The 26,613-nt window shown below is 44.1% G+C and overlaps 2 protein-coding genes across 2 annotated transcripts; one reads left to right on the forward strand and one right to left on the reverse strand.

Moving 5' to 3' along the window:
• Positions 1-1,006: 1,006 nt before the first annotated feature.
• LOC136464301 (protein MIZU-KUSSEI 1-like) lies at positions 1,007-2,481 on the forward strand. Its single transcript, XM_066463265.1, has 2 exons — positions 1,007-1,723; positions 1,872-2,481. The coding sequence occupies exons 1-2, from the start codon at positions 1,204-1,206 to the stop codon at positions 2,189-2,191; spliced, it is 840 nt and encodes a 279-aa protein (XP_066319362.1). The 5' UTR covers positions 1,007-1,203; the 3' UTR covers positions 2,192-2,481.
• A 13,114-nt stretch (positions 2,482-15,595) lies between these two features.
• On the reverse strand, positions 15,596-25,838 carry LOC136467603 (uncharacterized). The gene is made up of 15 exons (XM_066466364.1): positions 25,584-25,838; positions 25,083-25,241; positions 24,408-24,474; positions 24,195-24,302; positions 23,892-23,976; positions 23,418-23,472; positions 22,785-23,162; positions 22,082-22,141; positions 20,401-20,499; positions 20,207-20,317; positions 19,749-19,820; positions 19,548-19,664; positions 18,484-18,633; positions 16,941-17,041; positions 15,596-16,061 (listed from the first exon to the last, which is right to left on the reverse strand). Exons 1-15 carry the CDS (start codon positions 25,689-25,691, stop codon positions 15,734-15,736), a joined length of 1,998 nt encoding a protein of 665 aa, XP_066322461.1. The 5' UTR covers positions 25,692-25,838; the 3' UTR covers positions 15,596-15,733.
• Between the last annotated feature and the right edge of the window lie 775 nt (positions 25,839-26,613).

Here is a 26,613-nt window from a genome sequence, read left to right on the forward strand (position 1 = left end):
TCTTGTGTGATGAGGTGATCACAGCTTTGATGGTTACTTTGAGCTCGTTCCTCCTGCTCGTCGTTGGCCGAAGCCGCTGGGATATTTTAGTTAGGGAGAAAAAAACCTCTGACATTTCACCTGAAAAGCGAGTCTTGATAAATCTCGATCGTTTCCCTGCTTAAGCACCTGCAAGTGAACAGGAGTAGAGCTTTACGTCGGCACAAGCGTAAATCGGTGATTGCCAACAACCTGTGATCCAACAAGTGATGAGGTGATAGACTTTTGACGTTGATGGACGAGTCTCGCTGCCTGCTGGTGGAGCCACTGCACTACGCCTGGGCTAAGAATTAACCTTCGAATGATCGAAATCCCATACGGCCATACATCTCTCATTCTGATTTGTTCGTGCGCTAGCTCTCGGCTGGCTCTGTTCGGCTTACCTCATATTTAACTTATTCGACATTTTTTTTAGTCAGAACAATGTTTTTTCTCACAACAATTCAGTCGAAACATTATTTTCCATCAGTTTCCACCAAGTTTCGTAACAGAACGGGCCGCAACCTCAGGCTGTGGTCAGGCAGTACCAAGTACGAACCAACAGTAGCGCTGAGTTCGATGCCACCACTACCACTCCAGTAGTCCAGTGGATTGTACAAACGTCACCTGTGCCAACGTCAACCATGACCCAGACACAGCGACACGGCCCGTGCGGGCAGCGGCCGTGCCCCATGCCCTCTCCCGCCTGCCGCCGCCGCACGTATACCCGCGCGCCACACACGCCCGTGCACGCGTACGCGCCCTGCGGCTGCGGCCGGTCGGTGCGCCGTGCGCCCCGGCCCTCGCGCATCCGCGCACGTCCGTCCCTCTCGACCGTGCGGACCAGCGCATTTACGCAGACGCCGGGCGCTAGCCGGGCGCCCCCAGCGGACCAGCGCCCGCCCTGCCGCTTTGCCAAAAGCGCTCGAGTCGCGCCGCGCATGCACCAGCACCACCCTGCTGCCTGCCAACCTCTTAAAAGCGTCTCGGCACTTCGGCTCCGCGTCCGCCACTAGAAGGCAACCCATCATCAAACACTGTCGACGCGCGCGCGAGCTCGCCTGCCCTCGGAACCTCCCATTATTGCCATCACGCGCCGCGCGCACGCCCACACGCAAAGGGAGCTCGCTGATCGAGCGAGCTCTAGAGCTAGCGAGCTTATCCATCCATCCCAATCATCCCATCATGGCGAGAGCCTTCCGCGCGGCCTCCCCGCTGCCCCTGCCAAGCTCGAGGAGCGCCGCCGCGGTGACGAGCGGCGGCGGGAGAGGGAACTTCCCGTGGCTAACGAAGAAGACCTCGAGCAAGCCGGCGCCGCCGAGCGGGGGCGGCCAAGAGAGCAAGGGCGACGAGCCCGAGGGGGCGAACGCCGCCGCCACCGCCGCAGCCGGGTCCATCGAGCAGTCGCCGTCGCCGTCGTCGTCGTCGTCGAGGAAGCGCGCGGACGCGCTGGCGCGGCTGCGTGCGGCGTTCCTGGCGGCGATCACGCACAGGCGCCGGCGCCGGCAGCTGGGGTCGTGCGTGACGGGCACCATCTTCGGCCGGCGGCGCGGGCGCGTGCACATCGCGCTGCAGACGGACCCGCGCTCCGCGCCCGTGCTGCTGGTGGAGATGGCCGCCTACTCCACCGGCGCGCTCGTCAGGGAGATGTCCTCGGGCCTCGTGCGCCTCGCGCTCGAGTGCGAGAAGACGCCGCTCGCCGCCGGTACGTACTCCTACACTGTGTCACACCGACTGACGTGACACGTAGACACAAAACATGCACGCCGCCAAATGATTTGACTCCATCTCTGCACCGGGAAGGGTTTATCATTGACACGCAAAAAAAAAAAAAAAAAATGGGATACATGCAGGGGAGAAGCGGCGGGGGTTGCTGGAGGAGCCAACGTGGCGCGCATACTGCAACGGTCGCAAGTGCGGGTTCGCGGTGCGCCGGGAGTGCGGCGCGGACGAGTGGAGGGTGCTCGGCGCGGTCGAGCCGGTGTCCGTGGGCGCCGGCGTGCTCCCGGACGACATCGCCGGCGCCGGCGCCGGAGCAGCGGAGGGCGACCTGATGTACATGCGGGCAAGGTTCGAGCGTGTGGTGGGTTCCAGGGACTCGGAGGCGTTCTACATGATGAACCCCGACGGCAGCGGCGGCCCCGAGCTCAGCATCTACCTTCTACGAGTCTGACCGGCACCGGCTGCCCGGGTGGACATGGCTGAAGAAAAGGCTTCAGCTTTGCAATTGCATTCCATCTTTGTATGTAGTGCACTCATGCATGCATAGTCTGGTTGGGCTTTTCTTTAGTCGTGTTTCATGTAATTTGGAGAATGGGATGGATGGCTTGGCAAAGGTGTATGTACAATATTACTGATCACTTACATGGTTATTAAGGTTAATTTCTGTAGGTGATTGGTCTCTGGCGTGCGCTGGTGTGGTGCTAGCAAAGTCTCCAGTTTGCGAAATCTTTCTCTTAGATCTGTGATAAAATGGCTTGGAAAACTGGAAACCTTCTCATTTTTGTTTGAAAGAATCGTAGAATAATACCAGTGACTCCGCTGCATGATAAGATGCTAACGAGAACGTGATGGTGCAGTGTAAGCTCTTGATGCGTTAATTGTTCAACAGGAATTATACTGTCAACTACTGTATGCCATGAAGTGTGATGCGACTGGTTCCTTAAATTTTGTTGTATCTATTGTTCCAAACAAGAGAGATTTATGGAATCTGGTACCATAGTACTGTTACATTATACAAGTTGCACAGGCTGAGTCGGATTCAATTCCTTATTAAATCTTATATATATTCTCTATAAAGATAAGAAACTCTGAACTTTCACTGTATCTCTTCTTTTTTTCCTGTCCATTTCTTTTCTTTTTGACTAAAGCTAATAATTACTCTTCAGTATTGCTCCAATACTATAATACTACTAAAACCGGAGTGGATATATCCGTTCCTGGTGTGGGCGCAACCAGCAGTGCATAAATTTTGTTTATTGCATCTCTGAAGAACAACTAGCTATATTCTTTCTGAAATTTATTTTTGATGTACGAAACCTGAGGCATGGGGACCTTTAATTAGTGGATTCCTATTCCTGAATCATGACCGTTAGGCAAGGTATATTCCTTTCCTTTGTCATTGTTAATTTACACTGCAGTAGTCCTTTATCATCATCAGACTTCGCTAAGTAGAACCAATGATGATCAGAACGGCTTAATCTGGCTCGAGAGAAATTACACAATGATACCTGCAAATAATTTGGCAGGTAGCAAAGCACTGTACCAGCTGAACTGCATTTCTTATTTTGCGCGAAAAGCTGAAATGCAATATTTTATACAACTATTCAAGTCCATCATGGCCCTCTTGGTCTATTTTAATTGAAAGACAAGGACTATATGGGGCCATAGCTAGGCATAACTGAAAGGGTCCTTTACATTTTACAAATCCCAAGTAATTCCTCCACTTATTCCTCATCATTAGGGCTTAACAATGGAAGCACCCTTTTGCTCTCCCTTTTTCATCCGGGGTGGGCGAGGCGAGAAAGCAAGCAGGGGGGGCAGGTGGGCCCCACCCCGCACCCTCCGGGGCCCGGGCAAGGAAAGGAAAAAAGAGAGGCGGTGGGTGGGCCAGGGCGAGTGCGTGGCGATGGCATGGCCCAACGAATGGAATGTCCATGAGGAAGTTGTGCCCAGGTTTGTTGGGCCACGGAGAGACCAGTTGGATCTTTAAACCCGCTACTAGCCCTACTACTGCGCCTGGAAAGAGGAAAGCTTTTAAAGCCCAAGCGACTATTGCGTTTGCTTAAACCAGGCGCCAAGGGCCGAGATATTCCCGCGCACGCATCATTGCGTCGCAGCGCGTAAAGCTGCCCGCTTGCACGCCTGCTTCGTTTTTGCCCGCCTGCGTGGGCCCCGCCTGTCATGTCTTGTTGCGCCGGAATGGAGTGCATGGGGGCGCTGGTGAGCTGGGGGATGATGGGTGAGCCGATGATGGACGAGTGACGGCGACGGCGACGGCGACCGCACGCATGCGCGGCTGTCGGATTCAGAAACGGGGGTTGATTTGGATTCAGTTAGGGGCTCGTTCAAGCTTGTATAAGGGGTGTTGGATTTGGATTCAGTTAGGGGCTCGTTCAAGCTTGTATAAGGGGTGTTGGGTTCTATGGACTAAATTTTAGTCCATGTCACATCGGACGTTCAGATATTATTTAGGAGAACTAAATATGAGTTAATTATAAAACTAATTACATAGATGGAGACTAATTTACGAGACGAATTTATTAAGCCTAATTAATCCGTCATTAGCATATATTTACTGTAGCACAACATTGTCAAATCATAGACTAATTAGGCTTAAAAAATTCGTCTCGCAAATTAGCCACAATCTGTGCAATTAGTTATTTTTTTCGTCTATATTTAATACTTCATGCATGTGTCCAAACATTCGATGGGATAGGGACTAAAATTTTCCTGTAGTAACCAAACACCCCCTAAATTAAGTAACAGTTTTGGCCAAGATTTCTTCCAGGAGGTCGTTCTGGGAAACTGGGAAAGTGAATAGGATCACCCTGTTCGTTTATGCTGAAATTTAGTTTATGCTGATATTTATACTGAAATATTGTGAGAGAAAAACACGGTTCCATGACTGAAAGGTAGCTCAAGTGAACAGGGTGTATCATATAGTTCAAGTTTAAACTAAACACTCAAAGGCTCCGATGTGTACATGTCAGCAACTGGCTACTAATTCAAAACGTGCTGAATGCTCGCATAGGCTTAGTCAAATCGGGATGTGTGAGAAGCGTGAAACGGCTGTATTAGAGGCGATGAAATGTGTAGTAGTACAAAAGTTTATGCTGCTGCTTCAGAGATCACAGCATAATGTCATGGCCGACAGACTACAAATCAGGGTAGGCCTGGCGTCGCCGCCGCCTATACTCGAGGCCCAGGGACAAGTGCTAGCAGTAGCCACTAAGGCCCCGTTTAGATCTAAATTTTTTTTGGATTTTGGCTCAGTGTAGCATTTCGTTTGTATTTGATAATTAGTGTTTAATTATGGACTAATTAGGTTCAAAAGTTTTGTCTCGCGATTTCTTGACTAACTGTGTAATTAGTTTTTTTTCGTCTACATTTAGTACTCCATGCATATACCGCAAGATTCGATGTGACGAATACTGCGCAAAATTTTTTGAAATCTAAACAGGCCCTAAATAATCACACGACCATCAAGGTACAGGTACTTCCTTTTCACAAGTGGAATTCTGCACATGCAACAACATTATACCTCGCCGTCGAATCCTTTGACCTCACATTCCACGGGGGACAAAAAAGAAGCGGTAATATTCCGTTATTATTCTTCCCACTCGGTTTCATGGCCTCTATCTGTCGTCACAGTTCACTTTGTGCTGTGGAGTACCCATCCGTCATAAAATATTTGTCGTTCTTGATTCCTGAGAAATTACTTTGATTAATTTTATATAAAAAATATTAATATTTATGATACACAATTAATATCATTACTTCCTTCGTTCAGAAAAGAATATAATTCTAGCATAGTAATATGGTTTAGTATATCAAGTTCGATCAATTAGAGATTAAAAGGTATCAATATGTATGGTATGAAATAAATATCATTAGATTAATTACGAAATATATTTTTATAATAAATTATTTTGGAGCCATAGATGTGAATAGTATTCACTAAAAAATGGTCAAACGTGAACTACTTTTGGTGGCACGCAACACGTAGTTGTATTCTTTTTCGGACGGAGGGAGTAGATAGATCGTTGAATTTATTTTTATAATAAATTTATTTAGATATACAAATATTGCACATATTTTTTCTACAAATCTAGTCAAATTTATGGCACGAAAACCCAAAACGATAATTAATTTAGGATGGATTGCTCTAATATCTTCTGTAATACTCCTTGAGTTGGACTTGCCATGCCATTGTGCCTTAAAGAACTCAACGGAGCGTCCAGTGGTACATGCCTACATGCTACGTACTCCCTCCGTCCCAAATTAAAGGGACGTCTGGAGTTCAAATTTTTTCCCAATTTAATCGATCACATAGGTCTCCAGTCCTAACCTGGCGGACAGAGCTGCAATACCTTTTCACCAGCGCCAGCGCATGGGAGCATTCCTGGCCACAAGTTTTTTTTTCTCGATAATTCCTGGCCACAAGCTAACTGTCTCCAGATGCATGAAACGCCAGATAAGTGTCTTACTATAGGGGTAGTTCTGTCATTTTGCACATGTGTTAAGTTGCCTCTTCGAAATCTAGATAGTGCTCTTATTTCCGAATGGAGGGAGTATATCCAATCATCATATGCTCATCTACTTGCAAGGATATCAGTACTGGTTGAATTTTTTTAGCAACTCTGCTATTCAGAAAAAGGTCTGGCGGTTCAGAGTTTCAGAGAATGTGTAGGCCGGCAGGCGGCAGAAGAGGCCTGAATGATTAGCATCGGTACCTTTTGGTGCAAGTGGTATCGACAAGTACTCCGTATGGCACTGTCAGTATTCAGAAAAAGTAGTATAGAATTCAGCTGCTCTTCCTACAGGCTTGTGCACGAGTGTGCGCAACTCAGTCCTTGGATTAAGGACCGCCTTGGAATGTGCAGCATCGTCACTCTCTCCCTCTTCTTATCCATAGTTTCGAATGATACAGTGTGTATATATAATCAACCAAAGCATATTCGTCTTTCGTGGTGGAAGCTCACAAGCGAAGCCACTAATTCGCCGTATGTACAGGTAGATTACTCATTACTTGTAGTGTCATCTTTTGAACATCATTGTGGATTCATTGCAGGTTTGCAACATGTCTAGCACTATCATCGCTCTCTTCAAGGCCGACGATAGCCATTGCTCACTGGACTAGTGGAGAACGACAGCGACGACAATGACGCGCAAGTCGAAATGGAGCGTGAACAAGGGGCGACCATGGATGGAGTTCTTGGCTGCACACCCACGTTTCCCATGGCGACCAACCTCTCACAAGAGAGCCGTGGATGGAGGTTTGGAGCGTGAACAAGGGATGTTTCCTCCTCATGTACCACGACAAAAGGAGCAGAGAAAATGTTTGGCTTATCGGCTATAAAATAGTTTTTTTCCTCATAATAAATTAGCTTCAGCTAACTTATCACCCGTACAACCAGCCGAACGGCTCTGGACCATCAGTCTTGTCTTCGCGTTGTGCTTGATCGCTTCTTTGATGTCGGGGTTCATGGATGGACCGATGGACAGTTAACGTGTAGTCACCTGGACAGACCACAGATCTGACTCCAGCTTTGCTCCTGAAACCATGCGCGGCATTTCGCTTGTGGCCGTGGGCCTAGTATTGTCGTTTGCAAGTTTCGTGGTAAATTCCGTCCGCACCACCTGTGTTTCCGAGTTACTCTCTTTTTCTTTTTTTTTGATTGAGGATTTTTGGGGCAAAAGCGTCAGGTTTGAGGGAGTCCGGATTGGTTAGTACGTGTTGGGTTAAATGGGGTTAATGACTAGTCCCCTATTTTAGTCTCAATTAGTCCATAATTTGCTAAATAGAGAGACTATTAGAGGGACTAAAGTGGGTTTGAGCTGTAGTTCCTTGAGGGGTGGGTTTTTGGCACTACTAGCCCAACTTAACACCCCATGCCCCTTAATTATTTCCTCCCACCCATCCCGAATAAACCCTCAGTGCCCTTGCACTCGCCCCCTCCTCTCTACCGCCGCCACTCTCGCCCGCACGCCTACACCGCCTCCGCTCGTCCCCATGTCGGCGTCGCTGCTCCCCCTCCTCCCCATGATGCATCCGCCATGGACGGCCACGGGAACAACTACCAAGATTTCTTCTCCCAGCCCTCATCTTCTTCCTATGCCGCCCCCCCCCCCGGATCCTACCCTGAGTTCCCCAACGCCGATGAGTTCGACCTCTATTCCCAAGCACCATCTTCTCCCTACGCCTCTCCCAGCCTCTCTGCTCCTGGTCACGCATGCCTGGATCTGAACTCCCAGGCCTACGCCTTCGCCCACCTCGACATCTTCCCCAACTAGGAGCAACTACACTCAGAAGGAGTTCGTGGCGGCCAAGGGCTTCCTCTACTTGGCCCTGGCAGCAGATCGAGCCACAGCCAGTTCCAGCCTCCACGCTCGAGCGGAGCTTGTAGCAAATCTGGCCGTGGAAGTAGCCAGGCTGCGCACCCAGGAGGAAGCCGTCTCCGAGCTCTGTTTACCGGAGTGGGCTCCGGTGGACAGCCAACGGGATCCGTTCCCCAAGGTCTTCCACTTGGCGAAGTCGGCGGCGGTGGCTGCGGGGGAAGGGTGAGGATGTCGGTCTACCGTGGATCCACATCTGCCGCCAACAACATCGTCGATGTAGAGGATGTAGACGGCGACGACGACAATGAAGGAGAAGATGATTTGACGGATAAGGACTTTGGTAGATGTGATGAAGATGAAAACTACGTTCAACTGGAAGAAACCTCATCTCGTCAAGAAAATGGAGCTAGTACACGTCAAGGGAAAGAAGATCAAAATATGAATCGGTTTCGGGATAGCCGATGGTTTGTTTAGTAGGTCATAGCTTCGATGATTTGTAATAATGAAAATTTTTGAACAGCCTGAACACTTTTTTAAATATATGAATTTTGGCAAATTTTGAAGCCGGCCAGCACGGCCAGCACAGCATTGAGGGGTGCGCACGAGCAGACACTGTGCAGGAGAAGAGCATTAATTAGGGATAAGTTAGTCTTTGTTCATGTGTCTTTAATGGTCTTTAGTCCCTTTAGTCCCTTGAACCAAACAAGGTAAGGGACTACAATTTAGTTCTTGTTTTAGTCTCTAGTCCCTGGACTAGAGAACCAAACAGGACCTTAGTGCAACTTCAACATCCTGTCACAGTGTCACTCGTCTAAAAATGAGTAAAATACTCTAGCGGTCCTAAACTTGTACATCAATGTCATCTCCATCCTTAACTCTCAATTTTTTAAATTTAAGTCCTGACGTGGTGTCCTAAACTCTCAAAGTTTGATATTTGAGTCTCCAAATTTGTATCACAATGTCATCTAGATCTCGGACTTGCACGTCTGAAAGGTCCTAATGGCTAGAGGGAGACGAATAACCTATAAAAAATTTCTACAACAATACTTAAGCCGAGTGATTAGTCAATTATGAAGCGAAACGAGTGTTGCGCTAGCCTACTAAAAAATACAAGCCTTCTATCCACAATTCTAGTTATCTATGATCTCTATAACACACAAGAGGCTAAAGTCACTATCACTAAGTTAGTGAGCTCTCAAAGACTAATTAAAGGGCCTCTAAAGGGTTGAGATGGCAACTAGATAGGGGGTGAATAGTCGTTTATAAAACTTAATCGCGTCGGCTAACCAAAATAAGTGCGGAATTAAAACTATCGGTCTAGCCAAGACTACACCCCTCTATCTATGTTCTCTAGCACCTTGCAAAGATCCTAATTAAACAACAAAGGTGCCGGGCTAACTAGAGCTCACCTAACCAATTCTAGGAGCAAGGTCACACAAACCTATGCCACTAGTATTTCAAGCAATGAGGGAGCTCCTACACATGCTAGTAAGCAAATGCACAAATCCAACTAAGCTCACTAGCAATGCTCAATAACAAGGCAACCAATGTCAAATTAAAGAGCGCAAATACTTAGCTACACAAACTAAGCAAAGTGACTAACAAGGTTACACAAACCAAATTAGCCACGTAAGGGAGCTACTTCTATGCTACACAAGCAATAAGGTAACTAGTGAGCTACATAAGCTAACTAATTACAAGAGCAACTACACAAGCACAATGTATATAAAAGTAATCACAAGCTTGTGTAAGGGGATTGCAAACCAACGGGAAGAACAAGGTTGACACGGTGATTTTCTCCTGAGGTTCACGTGCTTGCTAACACGCTACGTCCCCGTTGTGTTGACCGCTCACTTGGTGGTTTGGCGACTAATTGGCATCACCCGCCAAAGCCCGCACGTCGGGCACCGTAAGAACCTATCCCGAAAGTGAGGGTAGCTCAATGACACGCTCAACTAGAGTTGCTCTTCGCGGCTCCCGCGGGGTGAGCACAATGCCTCTCACAAAGCTCTTCTCCGGAGCACCGCACAAGCCCCTTGCGAGCTTCGACGGAAACCACCACCAAGCCATCTAGGAGGTGGCAACCTCCAAGAGTAACAAGCACCACCGGCTTACAACTCGATCACCTAGTGCCACTCGATGCAATCTCACAATGCAACGCACTAGAATCACACTCACTCGCAATCGATTCGTACTCTTGCAAGCACAAGTGAGTTAGAGGGCATCCAAGCACTCCTACACAAGCCACATAGGCGTGAGGGTGCTAAGCCACCAGCCCAAGGCCGGCCACACACTCCTTTTATAGTCACAAGGGCTAAAATAGCCGTTATCTCTTCACTGGGTAAATTGCGTACTGACCGGACGCGCAGGTCATAACGACCGGACGCTGAAACCCAACGTCCGGTCACTTACAGAGAGGTTCCAGCGACGTTTTTCAGTGATCGAACTCTCCCAGCGTCCGGTCGCTTCTGGACACGCTAAAAACACTGACCGGACGCTGTGATCGGACTCGCAGGTGCTGACCGGATGCTGGACCCCAGCGTCCGGTCGTTTTTCGCGCCAGCGTCCGGTCACAGACCTTTCAATGCTACAACGGCTATAACTCTTAGCTTTGAACTCCGATTTCGATGATCTTGGACATTTTGGAAAGCTTACTCAGAGGGCTACACATCCCACATGCATACTTGATCCAAATCACAATGGATCAAAGCAGTATTCCAATCCAAGGACCATCCTATAGTTTGGAGTACACTGAAAAACCTTTTTCTCTTCTCTAAGTTGATTCACAACAACTCTAACTTCTTCTCCTTTGTAAATGTGCCAACACCACCAAGTGTGCACCACCATGTATATGTGTGTTAGTTTTTTACAAACATTTTTCAAAGGATTAGTCACTCAACTTGCCACGCCACTCGATCCTAGCGACGATGTAAAGTTAGATCACTCGAGTGGCACTAGATGACCGATATGCAGATAAGTTTGCCCCTCTTAATAGTATGACCATTTATCCTAAACCCGATCATAAACTTCTATACACACCTATGACCGGTAAAATAAAATTCCCTAGGTTATACCTTTGCCTTGCGCATTCCATTCCATCTCCTCCAATGTCGATACAACACATACACCAACACAATCAACAATGATATGATCCACTTCATATCATCATGTGATCATATTGGTTCATCGATCTTGACTTCACTTGCTTTTCACCGTTGCCTTCGTCCATCGGCGCAAAGTCTTGCTTAAGCTTCACCGCCACGCGGTCCATCGCTCCAAAGCCTCCGACTTGCCCTTCACGCTTGCAACCGGTCCATCAAGCCAAGTCATATCTTGATCTTCTCCACCTTGATCATATAACTCAATGTCATGTCTCATTTGCAATGAGCTCCTTCATCATCACATGTGTGAACTTTGCAACATCTCTAAGCCATTTTCACCTTCATGGCATATGTTGCTCACACACATGTACCTGTGGACTAATCACCTGTGTATCTTATATAAACACAATTAGTCCACCTAGGGTTGTCACTCAATTACCAAAACCACATAAGAACCTTTTAGCATCATTAACCACTAGACAAGACACAAGCTAGCTCTAAAAACTAATTATACTAAAGAGCTTAGCTACACTAAGAAAGTAAATGCACAAGAGAGGTAGTGAGTTATCCTACCATGGTGAGAAATGATCAATCAATTACAACGAACACCAATGAAATCCTTGGAGACAAGATGACATAATAATTTTTCACCGAGGTTCACTTACTTGCTGGCAAGCTAGTCCCTGTTATGGCGATTCACTCACCTGGAGGTTCATGCGCTAATAGGCATCACACGCCTAACCCACGATCGGATGCCACACAATCAACATAAGATGAGGATCCACAAGCCACGAGCAATCCACTAGAGTACCTTTTGGCTTTCCATCGGAGAAAGGTCAAGAACCCCTCACAATTACCACGATCAGAGCCGAAGACAAAGCACCACCCTCTGCTTGACGATCCTCGCCGCACCAAGCCATCTAGGTGGTGGCAACCACCAAGAGAAACAAGCGAAACACAGTCACCAAGTGACTCTAGATGCAAACACTCAAGCAATGCACTTGGATTCACTCCCAATCTCACAAAGATGATGAATCAACGATGAAGATAAGTGGGATGGCTTTGGCTTAGCTCACTAGGTTGCTATGTCAATGAAAATGGCCAAGAGAGTGAGCTAGAGCCAGCCATAGGGCTTAAATAGGAGCCCCATAAAATAGAGTTGTTGGCTCCCTACTGCCAACATTCACGGGGCGACCGGACGCGCAGATCACAGTGATCGGACGCACTTGCTGGATGTCGTCCACGTGTCCCCCGCATTCAACATCGTCCGTGCGATTTCAACGGTCAAATGCGCTCATGCTCGTGTGTTAGTGACGACCGGACGCACCCGACGCCGCGTCCGCTCGCGCCCACGCCCGCGCGCTTAGCACCGCGACCTGACGCACCGCTCATAAGATCTGACGCTGAGCCACCACGCGTCCGATCGTTTTTAGAAACCATGCAGAGAGGAATTTCCGCGATCGGACGTGCCCGCTCAACCTTGACCGGACGTAGGCCAACGTCCGATCCTTCCTTCCTCGCCTACGAGCTTGCGTCAGCGTACGACACCACGACCGGACTCACCCTCCTATGCATCCGATCAACTTCTCCTTTCAGCGTCTGGTCGAAGGACCGAGGAAATGCCACACTGCGCGCCACTGACCGGACGTGCCTGTCTGAGTCGGGTCACTGCCTAGGCAGCGTCCAGTCAGCTCGAGGCAGCTCCTCCAAGTCACAAACTTTGCCACCCTTATTCAAATGTGCTAACCACCAAGTGTATCACCTTGTGCACGTGTGTTAGCATATTTTCATAAATATTTTCAAGGGTATTAGCGCTCACTATAATCTAAATGCATATGCAATGAGTTAAAACATCTAGTGACATTTTGATAACCGCATTTCGATACCAGTTTCACACCTCTTAATAGTACGACTATCTATCCTAAATGTGATCACACCCACTAGGTGTCTTGATCACCAAAATAAAGAGCTCCTATGGATATCACCTTTGTCTTGAGTTTTTTGTTTTTCTCTTTCTTTTTTTCCAAGCTCGAGCACTTGATCATCACCGTGGCCATCACCATCATCATGATCTTCACAATTTGCTCCACCAATTGGAATGTGCTACCCTATCTCATGATCACTTGGGGCAATAAATTAGCACTTAGGGTTTTATCAATTCACCAAAACCAAACTAGAGGTTTCAACGTCAATACACAATTAGCATGCAGCGTCAATGCCATTTGTGTGTTAAGATGCAAGTTTAAGGACCCAAATGATACCGCCGTATAAGTTGGGGGACCTAAATAATTAAATTCAATTCAAGAGTTGGGAATCAAAGTGACACCATCGTACATGTTTAGGGACACAAGTATCAAAATTCTAGAGTTAGAGACGTAAATGATACAGTCATGCAAGTTTAATGACCGCTTGTACATTTTGCTTTAAAAAATATAATCGAGACGCTCTGGTCTTCAAGGTACTCAAAAGAAGTTCAATCATAAGCTCTTGAAACCCTTATGGCAACGAGCAAACGAGCACGCAAAATTGTTTTGTTTCCCAAAAGTACGCGCATCATCATTGCAAATCTGTTTTTCAAGCCGCATTTCGGGACCAAATTATTTTGCCGAGACGCTGGTGCAACGAAGCATCCAAGCTCACGTCACAGACAAAACTAGCAGGCTTTCCGCACAAATAAAGATGGCAATGGGGCCCACAACCGGATATCCGAAGGGTATTTACTCCATTAGGGTCTAAATATAGACTAAACACACTATCCACGGATACGTAAATGGACCAAACCCTTCACCCATCGGGTACGCGAGTATAGGTATGTTCCAGCAGTCCCCGTAACCGTTTACCCATGGATGAAAAATACCCGGCCATCTAAAAGAGATCAATGCTCCGTGGTTAGACTACAGATTGTGAAAAGTAACGTAGGTAGAGAGAAACAAATATGCTTGCCAGTAACCTTGGTCATATTTAGTGCAAAAACCATAGCAATGTTGCGAGCATTCATTTTGTCGTAGCTTTTATTTTCCACCACATCTCCCATGAGATTGATGGCCCATTCAAACAATGCTGCTTCAACAGGAGGTAGGGTACTTGCAAGATGGCTACACTCTTCTTTAGTGTTGCAGTGCATCACTTGTTCTGGAGTCAACGAGTCCAATACTCCACTTGGAAGTTCCCGAAATCATGTCTATAATCAGTAACTTCTACATTAATCATGACTAATGTAGAGGAGAAACTAAATAGAAAGGAATCTTAATTTGCAGAAGATATTATTATATGCTATTATTTATCTAATTTGATGTGCTCTGATTAGTGGTGGTTGCTGTTGAATTGTTGATTTTTATGTGTGTGAATAAATTGTTGACGGGTACGGGTGACCCGACGGATATGATTTACCCGGTCGGGTATGGGGAAAATTTTCCACCCATGACGGGTATGAGTATTCTGACGGTACCAAATTTTTATGACGGAGATGGGTATGAGGTAACCATACCCAATGGGGATTTACCCATTGCCACCCTTACGCACAAACCACTTCCAGTTTAACCGTTCTCATCACGAAGACTGAACAAGGCATCAGAACAAAATGAAGAAATAAACTTATACCCAGGTCTCATTACTTGCAGGGTTTCAGATGAGATATAGTGATAAATACAAACTATAATACCATCTTAACTTTATTTAGAAGAGCCTGAAGTACAAGTAACAAAGTACTCCCTCCATCTACAAAAGAATACAATTCTCGTTTTTCGAAGAGTCAAACAATTTAAATTTTAACTAAATTTATATAAAAAAAATACTAACATTTTATACAAAATAAGTAACGTTACATTAGTTATAGAATATATTTTTAAAAAAATTATTTAAAGATATAAATATTAACACTATTTACTATAAACTTTATCAAATTAAGCTAATTTGACCGGCATTGATTCCATAATTATATTTATTTTTTTGGACAGAGGGTGTATTAGAATGAACTCCCTTTAGCAATTAAGTTGTAACAAAGGAACTGGCCAAACAAGTGTTGGGTGGCAGAACAGATGTTAGCTGAGGAACCTGGGGTTCCATACAGAACCCATATCTATTAAGGATCTATTAGGCATAGCTCAACTTCATCAGTAAAGCTATTTTTTTTTTAGAAAACAGCTTCATGAGCAACTTTCTAAATAAAACTGAGCTATTTTAGAAAAAAAAATTGTTTAGAAAAACAGCTTCACCAAGAGCTCATACATGGATGGAGAGAGAAATGAGAGAAAGCTGGGATAAGCTACTTTTTTCAGCTTTATCCCAACTCATGTCTTTATGAGAGAGGAAAAAAAATAACTTCATGAGTGAATCTGTTTTAGAAACGAGTGTTTGGTAAATAAAACAGCTCATGAAGCTGTTGTGAACTGTGCCAAATAGACCCGTGGAGTATATACACAGACAACTTTTCATGATTCTTCACAGTGGTATAACCTTACAACGGATCACATTTATGACATCGACGAGAGCACTACAGGATAAAAACTTGTGATGCTTCTGTGCAATTATTTTCTAGGGTCGCTGCTGATATCTCACAAGACCTCGTCTTCTTGCACATACAGGCCACCATCGGTCTCAATGGGCATTGAAGGTGGGGTTCCAGGTGGAATGCAGGAAGCCCCGTTTTCTCCTGCAATAGTACATAATGCCTCCGCGTCCTGGATAGCCCGGTCAAGATTGATCTGACCACTGAGCTCATTGATGAACTTAAGGAGGGTATCAAAATCCATCTGCTCCCCAATTATCCGCTGACGATATTTTTTCAAGATTGCTACGCACAAGTACAAGTGGAAATGTTCTGACAAATAATGGGTCCACAGAACTTCCCACAAAAGCATGATCTGGTCGAAACTGAACTCCCTGCGATCCATAAGAAATTGATCCATCTTAGAGTTAAAAAAAATGAGACCTGATGCCTGACTGGTAAGACACATTTTCTTCAATTTACATAATTGGTCAACTGCTCGTGGCTAGATAAAATAGATCAGTTGCTTAGTTAAAATAAGCCCTCCCAACCACTCCACCCCCACCCAAAAAAAAAAAGAAAAAAGAAAAAGAAAAGACCTGCCATGTGGTTAGATCAAGTCTGAACTCACCTAATTTCAGTTATGCACCGGCAAAACCTAGGTGTTTTTTTTTCCACGAATGAAGTAGGTAATACAAATTTACTAACATCATGATTGATGATCCATGGCCAGGCAAATGGTTCCTCCCCCATAGCAAACAGTGATTAGAGAGATTGCCGATGAAGAACAGCTGTGCATTACAGGTATAGCAAAAGGGCTAGGAAGTCTGACAAGTTTGAGCAGAGTAGATTTTGGTCTTTGAAAGGTTCCTTTAAGTGGCTGATACTTTTTTTACTTATTCTCACAGAGACATGCAGCTCTCCAGTCAAAAAAGCATAGGAAAATTAGTCTGGGGCACTACTGGTCCGTGAATTTGGTTGTAGAAAATTGATAAAATAAAAAGGGAAATTAGTCTGAGGGTAGGTACTACAGTGACAGAAAAAAAAAGATGACCTTGGGGGAGAGGGGGGTAAGACAGGCCCCGGGCATTTTGTTAAGAAGATCTTCTCACGCAAATCAAGAAAACCCCCGAATCCCTGCCCCACCCATACATATCACACAGACAGAAACAGGACACATTTCAAGGAAGCTATGGTTCAAGGATGGAATACAAACTGATATGTCACATGCATATGCAAAACACTTGTAACTTAAAAAGAGAAGAAAATATTACCTTTTGAACTGTATAAGAACCCAGCGGAAACAGAAGAAGTAGTTCAAGCAGTCATTCTGCCTAAAATAGTTATGCAATGGAGGATCAAGAAGCTCCACAAGCTGAGGCACACACAAAAAAAATTAGCCCACTAAGCTGATAGGCGTTAATCAAAGTAACAATGGTATGATAAATACTGAAGTGTCAAACCATTGAAATTTCGAACGCAAGAGCATGCGAAAGGTTCCAGATCTTAATAACTTGGCATTTTAAAATAAATTTTGTAACAAGCTGTACAATGATATTTCCATGATATGGCTCAATTCCAGAGAAGGAACAGATGGATGCACAGTGACATAAGAACAGTATAGACATAATCCAAGAACTAGCACGTTTGCACTCCTAAGTTAGCTAAGCAAAATTCTATTGAGATTATAATGCCTCACAGGCAGTCAGCTAGGCCATTCATGGTGAAGCGCCAGGCGCAGGCAGCGCATCATGTGAGACTCTCTGGCTGATCAAGCACCGCGCTACAGCAGCTGCTGGTTCGTAGCTTACATGGTGTTTCCATGAACTTGTTTGTCTGCATCGTTGTCCCCGATGCTTCCGCTATGGCCATGGAAACAAGTGTTTGTACAATGGAATCTACAAGCTCGTGTTCTCCCTGAGGAGGGGTGGTTGCTGCATGCAAGTTGTCCCCACTAATAGATTTGTGCATACATGGTCAAGTTCAGCGGATAGGACAGCTACAATCTCATCACTTGGATCTGCATGAAGGCGGGGAGTACATCCCCAGCTCGGAGTCCATCTGCACTATGTGCGTGGAGGAACATGTGATCTCCTGTGCGGTACTACTACTGAAGGGCAATGACCGTGATATCATGGTTGGTTTGCTTCCATGGGATCCAGGGGGACCATCATGCCACGTTGGCCCACAAATCTTGGACTGGATGTGCTAGTCCCGGCCACCTGACAGTCAGGAAGGCCAGATGGCACAACAAATAAAGATAGTTCCTCATTTTATTTTTTTAGTAGCGAATAAGACACTAAGAGGAGATGTAAAAGGCTTGTCTTCAGGTGATAGGTTTGTGACAAGTTGAGATGAGTCGTCAAGCCACGGTTATGCTGCAACTCGAGGACGAGCTGCTCAAAAAAAAGGGAGGGAGGGGGGGCCGCTATGGGTCAGATCGGCGGTCTGAGAGGCCCATTAGGGTTAGGATCAGAGATAAGATAAGCCAGCTTGCTTAGGCATCAAGTAAGCCTCTCTATATAAGGACATGAGATGTATCAATCAAAGGCAAGCAATAATTATCAGGAGAGATCCTCATCTTCCTCCAGGCCTTGAGATTGGGCGCTGCCATCCTCGGCGTGCCCAATCTCAAATGTGAAGTTTGGCATCCATTCAGTCACACACCCTCAACCCCCCACGTTCTGCACGTCTCCCTAATACAGGATGTGACAAACTTTTGAATCTGTCACGCAACATCAGAGAATGGAAAAGGAGCAACATGATGCTGCTTACTAGCTGCTCACTCAGCACTTGGCAGATGAATATGTTATATACCTTGGATAATGCAAGTAGTTGAGCATGCATGCCATTCTGGTCACGATTAAAATTGGCGCCTAGACGTTCCATCAGGGAAGCAAAGCACCAAAATGATTCGGACTCATCCTCCATGACATAAAGTATGGGAGCCAGAAAGTCACTCATTCCCTGGAATACACCAACATTGTAGTATAGTAACAGGAAGACAACAGCCAAAAAATAACATGGACTCCAAGTTTCAAGTTGAGCATTTGAACCACAAACGATAAGCTCTGTATATCATGTAAATTATGAGAAAATTACATCAACATTTACTGGGTTCGTATAAAAGAACAAACAAAAATTTATCGACAAAGCTATTGAAGAAGTCAGTAACTCAGTATAACAGAAATAAGGTAAATGCCCTGGAAAATTCCTTCTTGTTAGCACGCCTGACAGTAAACAAATTAGCAGCAGCAGTGGTATATCTAAAAGTGGAAGTACCTAAATAATGAACAAATCTGAAGGCTTTTAAATATTGTGTGCATATGTATGATGTCATTGTCTAAAAAGAGCATGAGAATTAAGCATCTATTGCATGGTATGAGTGTGTCGCAAGGGCTCTCCCCCCTCCCCCCACCCCTTCTTCTAAATATAATGATACACAGCTCTACTGCATGTTTGAGAAAAAAAAGAAGCATTAATAATCTATTCAAGCATCAGCCCTAAGATGTGACTTAGCATAACTAGTACTCCCTCCATTCTCTTTTATAAGGTGCACACGCATACCAAGATTCAAACTTTAATGACCAATAATTTAGCTAACATTTTTTAATTATCATTATAATACAAACTTGATACAGTTAGATTTGTAACCAAATGCACTATCCGATTATCATAAGTTTATAAGTATAAACAATATAATATAAAATAAATAAATGGTCAAAGTGTAATTTGGGAGACTGTGTCATGTCAAACTGCACCTTGTAAAAGAGAATTGAGGGAGTAGAAGCCAACAGACACAGTGTATTTTGTGTTCCCACAGAAATGACAGGAAGCTTAAATCATTTTACATGGATGTTGTGCAAGACAAAAAAACTTACTTGGCAATAACCAAGATCGAAATTGTAGAAGGAATATGTTAACAGAATATCACGTAGAACTACAACACTCTGATTGTCATCCCCTTCGTAATAGGGAATGGACCTATCTGTTCTCACCTTGATAGAGAAAATATCAAAGCATCAGTTAAGCTACAACAGTGTAGTGCAGAATGGCAAATAGAAAAGAGAAATTATTTATACCACATCTTTGTCAATTAGGCCTTTTCTTTCCCTAAACTTGGTGAATCTTTTAGCTTGGGTGGCTGAGATACTCTGCAGAATGGTATCAAGGAAAATCATGCATATACTTGAGTAAATGAAGTGTAAAGTATGTCCCAAAATGTGAAAGCATTGTTCCAACATAGAGGAGCTAAAAAAATGCATCGAACAGATCCCTATCAGCTGCCCAAAAACGACAGCATTTCATTCTGAAAACTCAAGCTCTACTCCATAGACATGATATATCCAGAAACCCCTACTTGATGATCGAAGGACCCACACAAGGAGGGAACTGATGCCTAGGCTCCCAAAAGTTTCAGATTCTTAAAATACGTCCAGAGTTAACACCAAACCATGTGGCAAATACTAAATAATGTAATGCCAACATACTGTGGAAGGGAACATGTAATACCAGCATGGGTCACTTGTGAACCACTAACCTTCCACTGAGATTTTACGGCTTCATATTCTGCTCGTTTCATGGCAGCAAGGTATTCCCTCTCAGCATATGTTGAATCATATTCATGATACCCCAACAAGAATTTCCAGACCTATATGTCCAATATCAGAATATATTTATAGAAAAACAGGTCTCGCTAGTTACGAACTGTCAGATCAAGTGTTAAGTATAGACCTCTTTTCTCAAAGCATGATCAACTCCCCCATAGAAAACCTTTTTCCTCAGTGCCTTTGAATCCATGACTCTACCTTCAGGATCTAAGAAAGCTGCCCACTGTCCAAAGATTTTTCAGGCAAACATCAGAAGATTTCAAAGAGGAAAACTGATACTGACAAAAAAGATATTGCTAGATGGTTTAAAAAAGTTTAAACTGGGACAAGTCATATGGGCTGAATATTACAGACAAGCTTTAGGTCCATGTACTTACCTATCTATATCTTCAAAAAAAATTGTGTTATTCATATCAACTTAATCCAAGAATTTAGGTCTTCTGCCAGTAAAAGCATGTTTTGAAAATTACTGAGCAACAGTTCCGTTAGAATATCACTGTCCTAAAGGTTTACTTGGAATGCAAGCCATAAGTTAAAAATAAAATTGTATACCCCTAGAGTCTGAGCCAGAGGTGAACCTGGGGACATGCTTATCAAGTTTGCCTGAAACTTAGTTGTCCTAATGATAATTGTACTTTATGCTAAAACATATACCAGAAAACTCATCTTGGACTCATTTCAATGTACAATCACAACTCACAACTTATGCATCACATGGACTCGGTTATGGATCTAGAAGTAAACTAATAATTCATATTGCTATGATCACAGAATAACTATGGATTTTTTATTTCTTAATACATTTTTTATGGAAATTCAGAAAATATACCATGGATACACGGAATTACAAAAATAATATGACGTTGGCCGTTGGTAAAGCGAAACTGAAATCTCGTTCAACCGTTGAACGAAATTAGATAGTGATCGCACTAACATAAAACAAGATCTAGGTATACAACAGAAAACCGACATGTTCACAGAACTTGTTTTTACCAGGGAACGACTTTGGAATTTCATAGTGCTGGAGTACGATTTAAAGAAATCGTTTGGTCAGAGGCCGAATTCTAACGGATAAGGGTTGTGCAGAACCACACCTCGGGCGCGTCACTTTCCACGTTGGACCTCGGCCAGGCGGCGGCATAGTAAGCTGCAGCTGCTGGAGAGCGGCACGATCGCTGTGCGGGTGCTGATGGGGGCGGGTGCTGGTGCAGGGTGGCCGTGCATCCTGCATCATGGCCGGCGCGGTGCAGCACTGCCAACGGGCTGCTGGAAAGGTCTGGCACCTGAGGAGGCAGGGGGTTGGTGGGGGCGGTTGGTGTTGAGGGCAGGTGTTGCAGATGGCACGGCGGTGTGCCCGTCAGACTGACAAAAAGGACTGGTGCCAGGGGAGGCAGGGCAGTGGCTACCCTGGCAATGAAGATTTTTTTTTCCAAATTTGGCCAGCGTTTCCTGGAATTCATTTCATGGACAGACGATTTTCAAAAAACATTTATTGGACAGCCAATTTCTAAACTCATTCTCCCAGGAAACGACTATTTTTTTTTTATAAAATCATGTTTTTGTTTTCCCACTAGGCGATTTTAGTGAAACTTGTTTTCCCAGGGGCGACATCATGTTATTTCTGTAACTTCATTGAAACAGGGTATATTTTTGTAATTCCCATTAAAAATGAAAATTTTGAATTACTACAGCATGGACTTCTAATGTCATGAATGAATTCAATTTAAAGAAACATATTTAAATAAATAAATATAAATATGTTGAAATGAAGAACGCGAAGATATCAGAAATCAAGGAGTTATTACCTCTTCGACACTTAACGGGTGATCTCTTTGTTTTCCCCATACCAGAGGTAATGGATCTGACTGCCAAAAGAGTGGATAAGCTGATGTTACACATTGATGAATATGCATTTTGCAATCATGAAAGGCTAATCAGTTAAAGCTTTCAGCGGGCATCAAAGGTCAGAAGACAAAACCAAGTGAGTAATGGTTTTCATTTAAAAGTTTTTTGTGAACTCATAGTTTGCAACTAAACTGTGAGCAAATGTTCTATAAATAATTTATAGATGTTAAAAACTTGACCCCTGGAAATATTTCCAGTTTTCCACTATAAATAATTTATAGATGTCAAAAACTTGACCCCTGGAAATATTTCCAGTTTTCCACAGTAGCATTAATATGCAGAAGGTTTAGCCTGGCTAGGTGACAACTATCCCCAGTTAGCCAATAAACCTCAGGTAAATTATCTAATTTACTGATGTTACAAGCCTAGAGATGACTTGGGTGATCAGAGGTTTAGTTTCCAGATCAACCCACGGTGGTTTTGAACTAGAAATATCAGATGGTCCGTTGATCCTGACTGGCAATGTAATTGTGCCAAATTGTGGATCAAATACACAAATGCACAACAGATTTGAAGATTTGGTACTGATTTAGTATGCAGTAAATAATGCCTTCCAGTCATAATTTAATGATACTATACCACATAAAATGCAAGATGCATTACCTCGATTGTTGCCGAGGGTGTAGAAGCCTTTTCTGGAGTTATATACTGATTTTTATGTTTATCAGCTGCTTTATTGTCCAAAATGTATTCATGTTGTTGCCGTCCATAAGCATTAGCACCACTATTGTCTCGAAAGAGGCTTGATGTAGTATCTCGTGCAAATTTAGTAACCAATGAGAATTTCTCCAAGACTTGAATTGAAAGATCACGACCTGGGTCATTTGATTTGTGCTTTTGCTTTGAGCTATACTGAGACATGCTAGAAGTTGCCCCATGTCTGGACTCATCATTTGACCCAGTAAAACTGAGTGAATTTTGTCTTGACATGGCATTTGCTACAGAGGCTACTCCTGGAAGCTCCAAGGACGACAAGCTTTTCTGCAATGTGACCAAGTAAGGTGAATTAGTCTTCAAACTGGGAAACATTTGCGTCAGGAAAGAGAACTTTTCAGAGAACAGGCTAAGTTACTTCACATTGAAGTTCAAACTTAACCAAGAAAAGATTTCCCACTGTACAACAATTTGGCAGGTACACTTACAAACTCTTCCAGTTGATAAGAATTAAGTTCAATGATGAGTTGAGACTTGAGAGTGGTTTATTTGGCTAGAAAGAACTAGAATACGATAACACACCTGAAGGGGATCTTGAAAGTCGTTGACGAGAAAAACATTAGGATCGTCATCCGACCTTGAAATAGAAGAGAAAACATTTGAATCATACATTCAGGGGGGAATGCATAAGGAAATTAGGTCTGCAATCAGGATTTTGGTCACTATAGTTGAAAAGTTCCAATGTTTCAAACTTAATTACCTTTCAATTGAATGAGTTGATGCTAGAAACTCATAATTAAACAAACTCTATACATAGGTTGCTAATTCGACAATTGTAGTTATCTCCTTCAGTGTAGAACTGTAGATTCACGTGGTATAATTTATCTGCCTTATTATATGGATGATTCATGCATACAAAGAACACTCAGCCACTTTAGTGGAAGTAACATTATTTTTCCATATGGAGAAATCAAAATGATAGTTTATGGGCAATATAAATGAAACAATGGACCACTATTATTATGTATTTAGAACCATTAAAACAGAAAAGAAAACCTGATAATGAAGACGTGCTGCTTCAGCGTTGCGAACAATTCACGAATTCCACCGTTGTAGAAATAGAATGGAGGAAAAGCCAGGCCTGCAAAAGTTAGTAGGTAAAAATAAATGAACATGATCCCTTTCTCTCTAATTTTCTGTCAGCATGTGCATAAAATGATTTTTTTTTTTATCTAGACACAAGAAGCAGAAATGCTATTATGTGTCGACAGGGTAGAGCAGAATCAATTGGCAGTAGCAATTTAATCATGTGGGGTTTCAAACTAATGATATGAAGAACAAACGGCTAGCACATCTCACCTGATGAGAGAACAATTATTATGTAGTCCAATCCAAATGTTGGGGTGTACCTACGGATGAAGCGTACATCACTTAAAGGCAAGGCCTTGATAGTGTACAGATTTCTATCTGCGTAGGATCACGAAGTTTAGAGAGTAAGGCATCATCTTGTCCTTATTGCCAAATGCCAGATGATTAATGATAGTAACAAACAAACAAACTGTGCTGGCATACATTTTTCTATTTCCACACCGACTGAACTGGTTGACAAAGAGTTGGCTCCTTCGTTTGGCTCCCAACTCTGTCATAAATATTGATCAAAACAACAACAAAGGAAGAAAATAAAAAGGGAGCAACAAGGGAATCGCACGAATCATTGCTAAATCTATATCCATATAGCAATTAAGCAATAAGGCCCTGTGGGTTCTCAAAATGTAAACTGTGCCAGTGAAATATCACATATATAGCTGAAACTATCACCCTGTTCGCTTGTTGGTTTCAACCAGCCCAAACCAGCCAACCAACAGTATTTTCCTCTCACATAAAACCAGCACCAGAAACCAACCAACGAACAGGCCGTATATGAGAAACACGAGATAGAAATAGTAGCATGTGACTAGTTACTAGCACAGATAATAATGACCAAAATACAACAAAAGACAAACAACTTGTGGTTCATTTAGCAATGTTATTCACCATCCTAAGAAACTCAAAAGGCCTGAGATTAGGATATGGCAACTAACATGCCTGCAGCCTGCTACAATATGAACCCCACTTGAGTATTTGCTAGTGCTGTCATTATGTTCTTAGCAAAATGTTCGATTGTCTCAGTGAATATGTAGATATAAAAATCAACCACGTATGTATGTGAACGCTAATGGCTCAGGGAGATCAGCTGGAATGACTCACCAGGAACAATGATCCCTGCTGCAGAAACAGGCGCAGCTTCCCGCTGATACGACCGGAGCCATACTGCGATGGGTGGATGGTCACACGCTCCTTCTCATATACCACGTCCACCCTCGCCGTCTCCACTGAGCCTCTGTCCGCCGGATCAGTCCGCATCGCCTTCCAACACCAAACAGGTATCAGTTCAATCTAAAGGGAACACAGGTAGGCTCCTCGCCACAACAAGCATCCCCAACGAAACCAACAGAATACCAGAAGCTGTACTGAGTGCCACTGCAATCCTATTGCATACAGAGAGGGGGGCAACTGCAGCTGTGATTAGCATCGAAGAAGAGTACTCCCCCACCCCAACATAAGAGAGAAGCAATCCAAGTCCACCCCACCCCCAACGGGAACCAGTGACCTAATCGACGAATCCGCTCGCGCCGCACCTAAATCGCGCAGGGGAGCAAGCTAGATAAACTGCGGTAGCATCGAGTTAATCACGGGTGGCGGCAGTACCGTGTGGTCGGAAGCGGCGGCGGCGTAGTCGGAGTCGTCGGAGAGGTCGTAGAGGTCCGGCGAGCGTGGGGACCCTGCCTCCGCTGCTGCTACGTCTCCTCCACGCATCGCCACGCGGAGAGGTGCGATCTCGGGGGTTTTTTTTTTGCTCAATCCCAACCAACTCTTCTTACTGCCGAAGCGGCGAAGCCTGGAATAGTATTTTTGGGGCTGATATGGCGTGTCCGAGAACACCGTGTTGTTGGCGTGTTGCCTTTTATGTGTTCGATGAGTGTTAATAACGAGAAGATAATCGTTCTGTTTGTTTGGGCTTGCTGGGCTTATAAACCATAGCTAAAAGTATTGTTGACTAATTTAGTGTGAAAGAAAAATATTATTCGTTAGCTGATAAGCCGAATACGACCAAACGAACAGGCTGAATTTTATCCCCGTGTTCCAGCACACTTTGGCCGTGAAACCAATGCGGATATTTTTTATTTTTTACACGGTGCGTAATTTAAAAGCAAAGATATTAACCATGTTCACTTATGCTAAAATTTAGCTTACACTGATATTTATGTTGAAATATTGTAAAAGGAAAATACTATTCCATAGCTAAAAAGTAGTTCTGAATAAGTTAAGTCAAACAGGGCGATTGTGTACTAATACTGTGATATTCGCCGAAGAATAATAGTATTAACTTATGCAGCATAATGAAGAATGTTATTTGTTCTTATATTTTTGTTGGATCGGACATTCAGATACTGCTTATTCCGCATGTGATCTCAAGCCACATAAATGAATTGAAATGAAATATATAGAATATGAAGGTAATTATTTAGGATTGAAGATGGTATCGCCTCAGGCGGCCCATGCCTTACAGACGAAGGAAAACAGATCAGCATGGCCTGCATGGGCATTCCTTAGCCGTGTCCGTGTAAAGCCTGAAAGGCCCCAGAAAGAACTCTCGATCGTCGACGTTCTACCACTCTACCAGGGGATGGTCCGATCTCAGACCAGCTCCAGGGTACACGCAGGACCCAACTCCCAA

The sequence above is a fragment of the Miscanthus floridulus genome, chromosome 7 (genome assembly GCF_019320115.1).
Source record: "Miscanthus floridulus cultivar M001 chromosome 7, ASM1932011v1, whole genome shotgun sequence".
Classification (NCBI taxonomy): Eukaryota; Viridiplantae; Streptophyta; class Magnoliopsida; order Poales; family Poaceae; genus Miscanthus; species Miscanthus floridulus.

Bases quoted from the DNA above. Each gene is read 5' to 3' on its own strand.
- LOC136467603 (XM_066466364.1), bottom strand. From the start codon at position 25,691: ATGCGTGGAGGAGACGTAGCAGCAGCGGAGGCAGGGTCCCCACGCTCG. The intron at 18,634-19,547 runs GTAAGTTTTTTT...GGTGTATTCCAG, and splicing joins TCGATCTTGGTTATTGCCAA to GGAATGAGTGACTTTCTGGC. The intron at 16,062-16,940 runs GTAATATTTTCT...TATGGATCGCAG, and splicing joins GTTCTTATACAGTTCAAAAG to GGAGTTCAGTTTCGACCAGA.
- LOC136464301 (XM_066463265.1), top strand. From the start codon at position 1,204: ATGGCGAGAGCCTTCCGCGCGGCCTCCCCGCTGCCCCTGCCAAGCTCG. The intron at 1,724-1,871 runs GTACGTACTCCT...GGATACATGCAG, and splicing joins GAAGACGCCGCTCGCCGCCG to GGGAGAAGCGGCGGGGGTTG.